The sequence below is a fragment of the Triturus cristatus genome, chromosome 10 (assembly GCF_964204655.1).
Source record: "Triturus cristatus chromosome 10, aTriCri1.1, whole genome shotgun sequence".
In the NCBI taxonomy this organism is placed as follows: Eukaryota; Metazoa; Chordata; class Amphibia; order Caudata; family Salamandridae; genus Triturus; species Triturus cristatus.
This window is the reverse complement of record NC_140593.1, coordinates 410,803,980-410,817,148: the sequence shown is the minus strand read 5'-3', so window position 1 is coordinate 410,817,148 and position 13,169 is coordinate 410,803,980. Positions and strand designations below refer to the sequence as shown.

The 13,169-nt window shown below is 40.2% G+C and overlaps 1 protein-coding gene across 1 annotated transcript in view; it reads right to left on the bottom strand.

Moving 5' to 3' along the window:
• The window catches only part of MYO3A (myosin IIIA), a 1,336,625-nt gene that overhangs the window by 710,815 nt on the left and 612,641 nt on the right, over positions 1 to 13,169 (bottom strand). The window contains exon 18 of the mRNA XM_085630108.1: positions 9,764 to 9,974. Coding sequence (XP_085486234.1) covers positions 9,764 to 9,974 — 211 coding nt within the window. The remainder of the gene's footprint in view (positions 1 to 9,763; positions 9,975 to 13,169) is intronic.

Genomic DNA, 13,169 nt, shown 5'->3' with positions numbered 1-13,169 from the left:
GGAATCCCGTACATAGTAACTGTCTCGCAGAAAGTTGTCTGCTGCAATAATGTTCTTTTTCCACCCCCGCATGGGCGGCTGGATGTTTCCATCTGGCCTTCGATTCCAACCTTGAAAGCAGAGTTCAACAAGTTGAGCAGAATAAGAGCGCTATTGTCCCAAAAAGAGGTGCCTTTGACTTCCTCTCGTGAAACATTTGTCCTTCACGTTGCTAATACGCGCACTGAGGTACAGGCGCTTCTGAATACTGACCTCCCCCTGCATTTCGGCTCTTTGATCCAGACTATTTTCAATGCCTCGTCCACGACCGGCCTGGCTCATTTTTTTAAACTTGTGGGCTCGGGTCTCGTGACCTCTTTCCAAACTATTTTTGGTGTGATTCCGGCATTTTTTCATTCACTTTTCTCGAGCATCTTTGGAGGTGTCCCGCTGCTTCTGGCGCTAGTGGCAGGTGTGCTGCTTTTCCTTTTCATACTCCGGAATGGCTGCTCCTTCTGTGCCACACGAGCACCTGTCCCGTCTGCATCTTCTTCGTGATAGGATGCTTGACTTTTATGGAACTCTGCCATTGGCGACTTTAAGCCTGGCATATGGATTATCCTTCAGGTATTCCTACTTCACCTGCGTGCAACCTGTATTTCACTGCCTGGATTGTCCCTTTGAATGGCCTCTGGATTTGTGCTTGACCAACACGGTGTCTCCGGTGCCGGATTTCGATCAACTGATGAGGCCCTTAGTGTCTCACGAGTTTGCCTGTTCTGGTGTCCGGATTATGGCCTGTGGTGCGGCTCATGGTATCCTGGGTAATTGGGACATCTCTGCGGCCGCCTACGACTTCTTGGCTATGAGCTATTTGGAGGAACATTCCGGGTGCCCTCTGATTGTGCTAGAGGCTCCGATGGTTGGAGAACACGTATGTTCCTTTTCTTTACTTAATTGGATGGCTGAGACTTTTAGTGGCCCTGCAAACGATTTTTTGTTGGAAGCAGTGGCCACATATGCTGCCTATACATTCATGGATTAACTGGACTGTCGTCCATTGCGCCTGTGCTACTGGACAGCACCCTGGCGCAACATTTATTTCTTTTATTTCTCTTTTTTCTCTTCCTGATGGTCGTTTTGAGTTTTTTCATATACTTGCATTTTGTTTTGGAATTCTATGCTGCTATTTTTTGTAGTTTCGGACTTTGGCGCAGCATTGGTTACGCCTTGTTCTGCTCTGACGAAACTGAACTCTGCGTTCTCTCTTTTCTTGCCTATTAAATAGTGCTTCGATCAAGGGGGCGTGTAGTGAGTTCTCCCTGAATACGTACATACATTGTTAAGTTCGCATAACCACGTTAAATGTTAGAAAGCCATCTTTTTGTCTTTGCACACGACACTGCGTTTACATGTTATTTCTTAAATAAACTGCTGACTCGAGACTTGCTTCACACGTGAGCAATCTGTTGTTACCATCCCAAGCTCTGCGCAGCGACCTTGGTCTGTACATGGTGTGACAAACAGTCTGGAATATTACACAATGCATGTTTTCCACTCTAGGTTGATCGACCCACTATTTAGCCATAACACACGCGCAGCTGCAAATACCTGAAAGTTGGTGCTTTTAATATCACAGACATCATGTTTATTATTCAGACCGAAGACGAGCCTTCCTGCGAGAAGACTCCTGATGCTCCTGTGATGTGATTTCACTAAGCTGATCTTTGAGGTATGGGGTCCCCTATTCAAGCCTAAGAGACCTTCTATTAGCATAATAATAATATTAGCTTCTTAGTAAAGGGAAGGTGGTAGTATCCTCGGTATTTTCCGATTCGGTAAATACCACCTCGGTATTTACCGATTCGGTAAATACCACCTCGGTATTTACCGATTCGGTGAATTCCGATTCGTGATTACCGAATGTTACCGAATCGGTAACTGTTACCGAATTTTTACCTACATATAACTTACCGATTCTAATTTACCGATTCGGTACGGCTCGGTATTTAAGAAACGGTAAAATTTATTTACCTACATGAGGCCCTTAGTGAGGTAGGCTTTAGGGCATGAACTGCTTCAAAGTAGTATGCACTATGCATGTAGTGTTTTAACCATCGTCACACTTGTGGTTCAGGGCTATAGTTTCTTAGTCAGTATTTATATAAAATGTGTTTGTACAATAATGGAATAGTATAAATTTGAAAGTTATTGATATACATTTATTTGTGATTCTTTTTTACAGATACAGAACAGGAGTGTTTCTCATCTGTTTGCACTCTTCTCGTGCAAGATTGTTTGGATGAAGGGTCCTTAGGTGTTTCATCATACTTGCCGTGCCGCACAAGTATTTTTGGTTAGGATCCCCTCGTAACAGAACTCTTTTGAAAATCTTGCGCGTGACAAAGGTGGCATTGGTCTTTGTTTGCTCCTCGAGAAAAGTAGAACATTTTCACATCACTGAAGGAAAACGTTATGGGCGCGGTGCATCCTCCAAAAATTCATCTTTAGATTCAGTGAATATTTTAAAGCGACATCATTTACAGTTTTTGTAAGTTAAAGTTAAAACATTTTGTTAGCTGTGTGCATTTTATATATCTGTGATTTGTATCTTGTTTTTTTTTTTGAGAATAGCATGTTGTTGTTTTTTTAACAATCTTTGAGATTGTGGTTTTTTTGCCCGCTGTTAAGTGATGAGTACGATTGAAATCACTATTTTTAGTGAAATTTAATATATTCTGAGAACAGCAAAAAAGGCAAAAAAATTACTTTGTGGAAATTATGCTGTGTTGTAAAAAATGTATTATTACATGTTATTATTTTTTTTTCCTTTTCTTTCACAGATCCAAATTTTAAAATAAGCAATTTTTAAGAATTTAGATTGGAATTAAAATGTGAAAATAATGTGTACCATTTTTTATTCCTATTACTGTGAAGGTAAGTTTAACTAAGTCTCAATATGCTGAATGAGGAGGTCTGCAAGAAGCTACAAAGTGGAAACATGTTTCTAAAAACACTCTGTTTATACCTATGTAGTTTTGAAATCTGTCCATAATCAGATATCATGTGACCTGCATAAAAAGAGATTTGAGGGGTTCATAATATTTCCTATTTTAGCTATTGAAGGACCGCAATTATTTCAATCATTCTTCTTTGAACATCTTTGCAGACAAAACTCTGTGCTTACCTTTTATCATTCGCAAGGAATTTTAAAAACGGAAAGATGTCACTTTTTGTAACATAGTTATTGTGTAAGATACTCTTTCATATTTAAAAAGAGAGGAAAAGGCACTGTGCACTTTTCATACTCCATGTAAATACAACATCATCATGCAGACCACTTTGTTTTGAAAGGGTGTTCTATAAGTGTTGTTGTTCATGATTGCGCTGAATACTCATAGAACAAGACACATGTCTAAATTTATCATAAATCATAAATCTCGATATGTGTGTGAATGGTGCACCATTCTAAAATTGGTGAAAGCACAACAAGGAGAATTGTTTTCATTTCTCCACATTTTTATATCTTCAATGCATGCTGAAATGTTCAGCATACATTGAAGGAGAAAAATGCATTTTCTCATTGTTTTTGTGCAGGAAGGTGTGTCTTCCTGCAGAAAAACAAACAGCACATGACACAGATATCTTTGCACTATGGTGCAAGGGTGCCTGTGTCACCACATGGCTGCAGTTTAAGCAGCCATGCAGACAGAAGCATAGATTTGCAACATATTTATGTACATATGTTGCATCCCTGTGCTTCGGAAGTACTACAGCACACTGCAGTTAAAGAGGTTACTGTGTGATGCTGCAGCACTTCCTCATACTTCTGCACTTATACATTCACCATACGTTACTAATGCATTCATTCAGTCAATTATGTACTACACATACATTCATCTAAACTAACACTAACAAAGAAATTTAGCTCTTTTTTTTAAACCAGGAAAGTTAGTTCTTACAAGAACTTTTTTTTTTTCTTCTTTCTTCTTTTATAATTTTTGGGGGGTTTTCTGAACAATTTTTAATTTTTGGGGGGTTTTCTGCAAAAAAAGAAAACAAAAAACAAAACAGGAGAAACCAAACAATGAACTTCAGGGAACAATAAAACAAAAAAACAAAAAAATAGCTAATGTGACTTTCTTGGTGGCGGCAGATCAGATCGATCGACTGCTCACCATAGCACAAAGTCGCATTGCACTTAGTGCAGAGCACTTTTAAAAATTGAAATTGAGGACGGATGTTCAAGGTTTGGGCTGATGGATGCACTCTTGATGTGCTCGGCTGCGATGAGGTGGATGGGGCAGGAGCAGGAGTGTTTCTCATCCGTCGGCACTCTTCTCGTGCAAGATTGTTTGGATGAAGGGTCCTCATGTGCTTCATCATACTTGCCGTGCCGCAAGAGTATTTCTAGTTAGGATCCCCTCGCAACAGGACTCTTTTGCAAATCTTGCCCGTTACCAAGGTGGCATTGTTCTTATTCTGCCCCTCGGGAAAAGTAAAAATTTTCCACACCACTGAAGAAAAACGTTCTTTGGGTGGTGCCTCCGCCAAAAATTCATCCTCAGAAGTATGAGGTGATGCAGGTGATGCCTGCTGTCCTGAAGCCATTTTTGGTTGAAAAAAGTTAGAGCTAAGTGTAAACTTAGTCTAAAAAATCTTCTTCTCTCCAAAGAGATGGTGCTCTAAAGAAGGTCAAAGAAGAATGATTGAAATGGGTGGGGTCTTTCAATAGTTAGAAGAGGAAGTGTAATGAACTAATCAAATCTCTTTTTTTGCAGGACACATGGGATCCGCGCACCCTGCGCTTACGCAGCACGCATCCGCGAAATTGAATAAAAAAAATTATAGGATTAGATGTAAAAATGTATTAGTTTTAAGACTAGTTTAGAGTTTGTCTTCAATTAATATTCACATAAAATACATATATATATGTGTTTTTAAATGTTAAATATTTTGTGGGATCCGCGCACCTACCGCGTCATAGACGCAGATGACGCATCGCGGAAGCGCGCAAACGTTGCGTTATGTACATCGAACGTGTCGCGTATACTCTGGGAGTCGCGTACCGGTCGCATTGCGATCGCGCACTAAACACGTACCCAATGCATACCATTCGCGGATGCTATCGCGTAGGGATCGGGAACGGTGCGCTTAGGGTGCGCGGATCCAAAAACATTGAAAAAAATATATAAAATAAAGTTTTGCACATATAGTTAAAAAAATATTATGAAAAAAATATGTTTGAAAAACCCATTAATTTCAAATAATATTTTTTAATTTTTAAAAGAATTAATTGAAAAAATAAGTTTAAGAAATGGTGATAAAAAGTATTTAAAAAAATGTAATTAATGAAATTGACACACTGAATTTGAAAAATATATAAATTCAATCAAAATCATTAAACATGATATCTTCAGAGATAAGTTATAGATAGGAATTAGCATTTAAAAAACCTTTGAAATTCACTGAAAAAACACCATAGGTTTCATGCACGTTATAGTTAGAAATTGGCATTTAAAAAACCTTTGAAATTCACTGAAAAAAACAAAGGTTTCAGGGGCGTTATAGTTAGGAATTGGCATTTAAAAAACCTTAGAAATTCACTGAAAAAACCATAGGTTTCAGGGGTGTTATAGTTAGCTCGACATTTCCCTCGTACAAAACCCTAGAAATTCCCCTGTTATAGTTTGTTCAGCTAACTATAACTCGCGCCCCCGCAATGCACTGCTGATGACGTCACATATTACACCACTCATGACATGGTCAGTGACATCACTGATGACATCACTGATGACATCTCAAATGACATCACTGATGACATCACTGATGACGTCATCCATGTGATAAATTACTGCATCTTCTCACACCCTAATTTAACCGAGGGAAACCTCCAGAACCTTCTACTACTTCAAAGTGGTCACCAGGTATAAATAATGGGCCCTCAGACTCAACTGTTCAGTATACCTCTGGATCTGTGGAAGACGCAGAAGGACTGTTGTGCTGTTCTGCAACAAGGACTGCTACGTTGCTGCCTGAGTGAAAAGGTCTGGACCTACATCTTTATCCCAGGACCACCAGAGTAACTCCAAGGCTTAGCAGGTTATCCTCCAGATCAGAGCCTCAGTGACAGAAAAGGCTCCAACCACCTTTAATCCAGTGCCTAGGACTCAGTCTGCTGTGAGTTTTGCCCCCAAAGTGGCGCCACCCGAGTCCTGGACCCTTGGAAGTGGACCTGAAGGTGCTCTGCTAGCCCAGCTGTGATCCTGTTGGCAGAATCTATGCAGTGTAATGCTTTTCCTCACAGCTCCACTTCGGAACCGTAGCAGCATGATGCATACCCGATGCCAGACCTCGCATTGCAGCCCGCATCTTTGATGCAGGTCTTCATATCACAAACCCCTGGTTAGCTGCGTTCTTGATGATACAGGACTCTGAATCGCAGCACTGCAGCTTTTTAAGAACCACTGGTGTTCGATGCATCTTCGTCACAGGACTTCACATCACAAGCCTCTCGTCAACAGCATCCTTGATGACGACACCCAACTCCACACCGCAGCCTCAGAGCTCCTCAGAACCGCTGCTGCATGGCATCCTCAACACAGAATCTCGCAATGCTCTGCAACCAGGAATGAAGGTACTTTGTTCAGCAGGCCTAACTTGGTCCCTGTGTCAAGCCTGCACTCCACTGTGGTCAGTCTGAACTTTCTAGATTGGTGTGGGTTTTATCTTGTATCATGTTTTCACTTTATTACTGTCAGAAGTGCTGCATAAATTCTTCCCACATTGGCTCTAAGGTAAGTCTTACTGCTTGTGCCAAGCTATCAGAGGGTTAAGCGGTTAAGCACAGGTTAATTTGGGGTTTGCTTGTGACTTTACCATGACAGGAATTGTGCTTTCTGCTTGAGTAGGGCTTTACCCCCCTCAACTAATAATCCAATTTCCTACCCTGGCCTTTTGCTACCCCACACCACCTTCTGAAATTCACCCTCCCCAAATCCAAATTTAAAATAATCTGGCCTCCTGCCATCCATGCAACCACACTCTGCATAAACTTTGTAACCAACTGCTCCCCAAAAGGAAAAAATAGCACCTGGACTGCTGCCACCACCCCTACTACCCTCAGCAAAACTCTTATCCTGATCTGAAAAATACTTACCTGGCCTCCTGCTCCCTACTCCAGTACCGTCTTTGCCATGCCCATTCTACTCTGATCTATTCAAAAGCCATGCTCCCTGCTCTCACATTGAGAGAGGAGAGCTTGCACCGCACAAACAGCAGCCCTGCAAGAGCCACCTGACAGTGCTGATTTATTTTCCTTTCAGTGTGGGTCTTCAGTAACCCATGCTGACTATGGAGATGGTTGTTGCCAAAGGTACAGCCCATATGCGTTCTCCGGCCTCCCTCGGGTTGGTGAAGACCCAGGAGAGTTTGTTAAGGCAGGTGAGATGCTCAACCTCCATTCCCTGCAGTGCTCGCATCTCCTGAGACACCTGGGTTCAAGCACAACAGTGTTAAGATGTTAACAGTTGAGATGTCACTGTAGTGAATAACCACATTTTGATCCAGGATCACATACATTTGATCCCACTTTGCAATCAAAGTGCATCATATCTATGAGAAGTCAGCACTGGAATATATTTTATGTGATTATTGTACTAAAGTAAAGATGAAGTACCACATATATATAGTGCTTCAAGTTTAACAGATACCGTTTATAAAATGTGTGTTTAGATTCTGTCTAATGGAGAAATTTAATGTACTGATTTATTAATAATTAGGGTAAATCTATAGATATGATGTGGATTATCGTGAAACTAATTAAATGAAATGTGCAGACTAATGGTTTTGACATTCAGGTAACACAATATGTTCACTTGAGAGTATTTTATTAATAAAATAATAGTTTGCATTATTCATGTGTTAAGAAATTTCATTTGCGATGCATTAATATTTGTGTCCTTATTTGTAACCTAGTGCACTTGCTAAAGTTAGCTCTTATTTTGAGGCTCAACGTATATTTCAGCTTAATTCCATTTGTAATATCCTTCTAGCTTAACATTCTATTTCAATGCAAGCTATTGTTGCAGTCCCACATTCTATTTGTATTTAACCTTCCCTGTTGATATTATGCTGTGCTTACTGAGGGAGGAGACATCTTGAGACTTTGCAGAGTGCAGTTCTATGCTCAGCATATGTGGCTTCATGCTACTTCCCCCAAATGCTTGGAGTGTTTCTACTGAAGACTCCTGCAGATGACACCTTTCTGCTTTTATTTCCATTCTGAATTGAATCACATGCTTACTAAAATAGTTGCTCCCTGTTAGAGTAGTACAGGGAAAGACAGGACTTATGCTTTCTTTAGAAAACCGATTGTTGCAATTTAACTCACAATTCTTTTTCCTCATTTTCTACTTAACTATAATTAAATTCATAGTATTTTTCCTTCTGTATAGGGTAAATCTCTTCAGGAGATTTGGACGTGTTTTGTTTGTTCTGTACTTCTATACCCTCATGCGGAGATTGGTCTATGTAACCTATTTTTTTAAATTTATGAATAACATCTCACAAATCCCATGTCCAGTTGTGGTCTGGATTATTATGTGGCCCAATTGGTTGCACTATATTGTATAATTTGATGACAGATAGTGTTCACCCTTTGCCTCTGATGCTTCCAATAAAAGATCATTGCGTCTGGGTAATTGTGTAAATGGGCCTGAGCTCTCACAATTGGTAACAGAACTCTAAACGTTGGTAGCAGTGTGGGAGGCCCATCAATCCGATTATTCACAATAAAGGCTATGACTTCGCAAAAGTTAACAATAGCTACCAGAAAGTTCCGTTTTGTAAAATAACTGTTTACTAAAGCCTTATGGCACATTGGGCCTACTTTTCACTGATGGATTTCTAGTGAAATGATAGAGGATGAGTGCAATGCTTCCGTTGTCTGTAGTTTGATCCTAGGGTCGAAAAAACCCTTTGTTGATACCTACCCTTGTGTGCCCCACAGAGTTCCCTTGCTAAACTTGTGTAGCGGGAAGTGACGTAACAAAGGCCCCCGCAGTGCGAGGGGACCTGAGATCCAGGAGGCCCCTTCAGCACAGTACCCTGGCCTGAGAACTCCTGAGTGAGTCCAGCCGTGGGGCCCCTCTATGTACTTTGCGGGGGGGGGGCTCAAGTTTCGTTACGCCACTGGGCATGGGTCGTCCGTGCGGGAGGATTAGTTAACCCCTTCAGCGCTGGGCGAATTCCGCCGCGGTGCTGAAGGGTTCGAGCGCGGGCGGGCTCATGACGGAACGGTTCCGTCATGAGCACAGCGCAACCGATGCTCATGACGGAACCGTTCCGTCATGAGCATGGAAGGGGTTAAGAGAAACCCATGCAAAATATCCCTTGTTTTCACAGAATTGTGGCCTTCTTAATACTTTTTCAAACACCAATTTCTAAACACTAAAAGAAAACCTGCTATCCTACCAAAAAAAAAAACACTTCCGTCCACCTGCCTTCCTTTGCCTCCAAATATATTTTTTCCATGGATAAGTCTTGCAATCTACTCCTGCGCTCAACAGCATTGTTGTTTCCACAACCACAGCTAAGCACTGCAGAGATGTCCTGCTTTCCATGTCTTAAACATAAGTAACAGAAATGATGTTCAGGTTTTTTTTTCTTTCACTCAATGGGAGCTTCGATGTCCTATACAACAGATTGTTATCTTTTAGTGAAAAAACTGCGTCAAACCTAGCAGAAGACCCCGGGGAAACGTTATTTATTGTTGTCGCTTTACCTCAGAAGTTTGTCTGGCTTCAGTAAGGCATTTATGCGATTGACAATCCAGCTGAAAAGGCGGCCGTATAATGCTTTGCCCATGGCGTCTCTGACGTCACCGGCTTTTTCCACATTGTTGGGCCGGATGATGGTCTCTCCTCGAGCCACCACGCAGTGGGAAGTGAGCGCTTCCTGCAGCTCGTCGGCCTGAATGCAAAGTAAGGCAGCAGCTGCGAGAGAACACGGATATGCATTATTGGCGCAGCGTTGTTATGCACAGATGTAAAAGGCTTAGCACGAAAAATGCAGGCAACATTGTGTTCATACTAATGTATCATTGATCAATGCACTACAGTCATCCTTGATAGCTAAAAAGATGACAACATATTTTAACTCATTTGTCGCCAGAGAGAGTGGAGAGATGGGTTTTGTTTGCATTACTTACAAATAAAAAGATTACTGGAAAAAAAAAAATGAAACTGCAAAATTTTATATGATGAATGTACACATTAGAAATCAGCCTCATACTTCAGATAATGGAAATGCTGATGAGTCACAGATAGAACTGATCTACTCCCTTTTATTTTCTAATGACATTCGTCTTGCATACACGTGGGACTGTGACTTTTCCAGTGCGGAAGCCCTATCTATATTCCATCGAATTCATCTAGTGGTTTGTCTTTCCTGTACTCCTTTAGGTATTCCTATTTATAATTTGTGCATTTTTTTAAATCTAATTTAAGGAGCACTTGAGTTGAATTTCCAGCAGATCTCGCACCAAACCACATTACACAATGTCTACACTGAGAACAGGCAGTTAACACAAAGTAAATCCAATCATGTTTATGCATCACGTTCCTATACGATTTCAGTGGTTTGGCGAAATATTAATGCCATCAATAATGTAACGTTTTACAAACTTTGCACTTTCATAGAAATGCATACCAGAAAATCTCATCATAACATGGGCTGCAAAAGGCTGCAATTTAAACGACTAATCTACAGGAAATAAAATCCATTTGTAACTACTCCCCAGTTACCTATTCTGAGACAAAGTAAGTAACAATAGGCAATGGAAGGGAGAAGTCAAACTCCTGAATAGGAACGGGTGATTTTTTTAAATTTCTTTCACACCTGTGAAATGTCCAGGTGCAAAATTAGATATACTTTTTTGCACTCAGGAAACTGGTTCATGTTGAACATGTTTTGCAGGAGATATTTTCCCCTCGAACAAGTCTCCTCAGTATTTTGAGTGAGTATTAAACTCAAGAAATTCCACTGTGATTAAATGTTTGTAGGATACTAGCAAGTTAATTTCACAAACTTTTGCACACATTTGTTTCATCAATTTCTCAAACACCTCAAGTCCTGAGATTGTATCCATCAATGAATAAGTAATGAGAACCCTCCTCCAACATCTCTGCTGACAAATCCAGGAGCATCTCTACCTCTACCAAGCCACTCATTTCCTCAAGGACTTAATTCAAAAGTTAAACAAGTTTTGACAAAGCATAATAACGTTCCCACAGTAATGTCTCCCGCACCCAGTCTTGTATCTGCAGCGAATTTCAATGTGTTGTGCTGTCTGTCAGGAGTATAGTAAAGGCATTAAATAGAATAGAGACTTAGAGTCTGCTGTAGTGGGCTCTTCCGGCCATTAAAGGGATGCTCCAGCATTAAACAAGAGCGCAGGGCTTTAATGTCCGGTAAAGCCTGCTGCGGAGGGCTCTAAGGCTATTAGAGCATCCTGCCTCTAGAGGGCAGAATGTTCTAGTTTGTAAAACAAAGGCCTGATGGAGCCCAAGGGGATAGAAATCTCCTCGGACTCTGTGAGCCTTTGTAAAGTTGGAGCTCCAGGCTTCTACCAGTCATTAGAAGACCAGAGAACTCCATTGTTTGCAATGGAGCACCCAACATTCCAATGTTCTAATAAAATTGTATGCAATACATTTCATAATTTTACAACAGAATGAGGGAGTGTAAAGAATTCCTTTCATTAAGGGTTTGAATGTGATTTCTACGTCATCCATATGTAAACAATTTTAATCCCGGTACATTAATCTCCCTTGTGTTCCCATAATGTAACATATATATGCGAAACTCGCAGGTCAAAAGCCAGGATGCCAATATCCAAAACTTCAGATTCTTCTAAGAAACTACACGTCTATATTTAAAACTGTCCCACTGTGTTACACCATGCACACTTTCAAGCTCTAAAAAATGGACCTAGTTGAAGGGCTTTATGTCCACAACGATTTAATATTCTACTCTTTCAGCAGCCAACATGATACATTTCTGATATATGAATAACTAAGGGCAATGATTTATATCTAGCAGTAGGAGGATGTGTCCCCACCAACTTACTCAAAATGCATTCACAACGTAACTAGTAGCAACTTTACTGTTGAATTTGAATTGTGAATCCACCAAATGTAGTTTTAAATTGCATAAAATTAGCACAGTGAGTGTTGGCCTTGTTGTGAGTTGGGTATAGGGCCTGGCCATAGTCTGACACTGTGCACAGCCAAAGACCATATAGAGCGGGTGGCTAGCTGCCAATGGTGTGTTGAAACTGTTGGATGTGGTATTTGATAAAAAAAAAAAATCATTGCAAAAAATCAAAGGTTAATATGAATTCAGGTTTGTTATAGCATTTAGATGTAGGTTTACAATAAAAACTCAGAAATTCACAGAAAAAAAAGCTAGAGTCCTAGCGCAAGTTATGACTAGGACCACAATTCATAACTCACACACCAGCCATGAAAGCAATAACTTTAATTCCAAATGCACTACCAATGACCTCACCCTTGATGTGACTGATGGAATCACAAATGTCATAAAGTATTTTACAGCTGAGATTACATATCACATTGCCCTTAACATTATGAAATAGCTCACTATGAATGCAATATTATTTATTTATTTGAGTATATATTGTATATATTACATTTAGCTTTCAGTTAGTTACTGGCATAACTAGTGCGCATTCATAAGCATTACATTTGGTGTGCAATTTATGGTTAGCATAGCTGTTGTGCTAGTTAATATAAATACCGAGAATACATAAAGGGTAAAAGAATGATATGGTCAAGCATTGCCATTAAGTGGTTCTGGTGACATCATAAACCTTGTAACTGAAGTCTGAGTATTTTGTAAATGTCATCAGAACTCCAAGATGGCAATATAGGACAATGTTGTGCATGGTATCCATTATGTATTTTAATATTACATGTTTATTTTGGGATAGATTTCTTGACAAAAACTGTTTTCTTCAAAGCACAGATAGCAAAGGGCACTGATTGGAATTCTTATGTTTTGGCTTCATTTAACTTTCTTGAATAAACTGTTACTAAAATGGGTGAGGGGGTTGTGAACATCAAAGTTAGGCAATTCTGTGGCATTTACTGCATAAATATGATTTACTG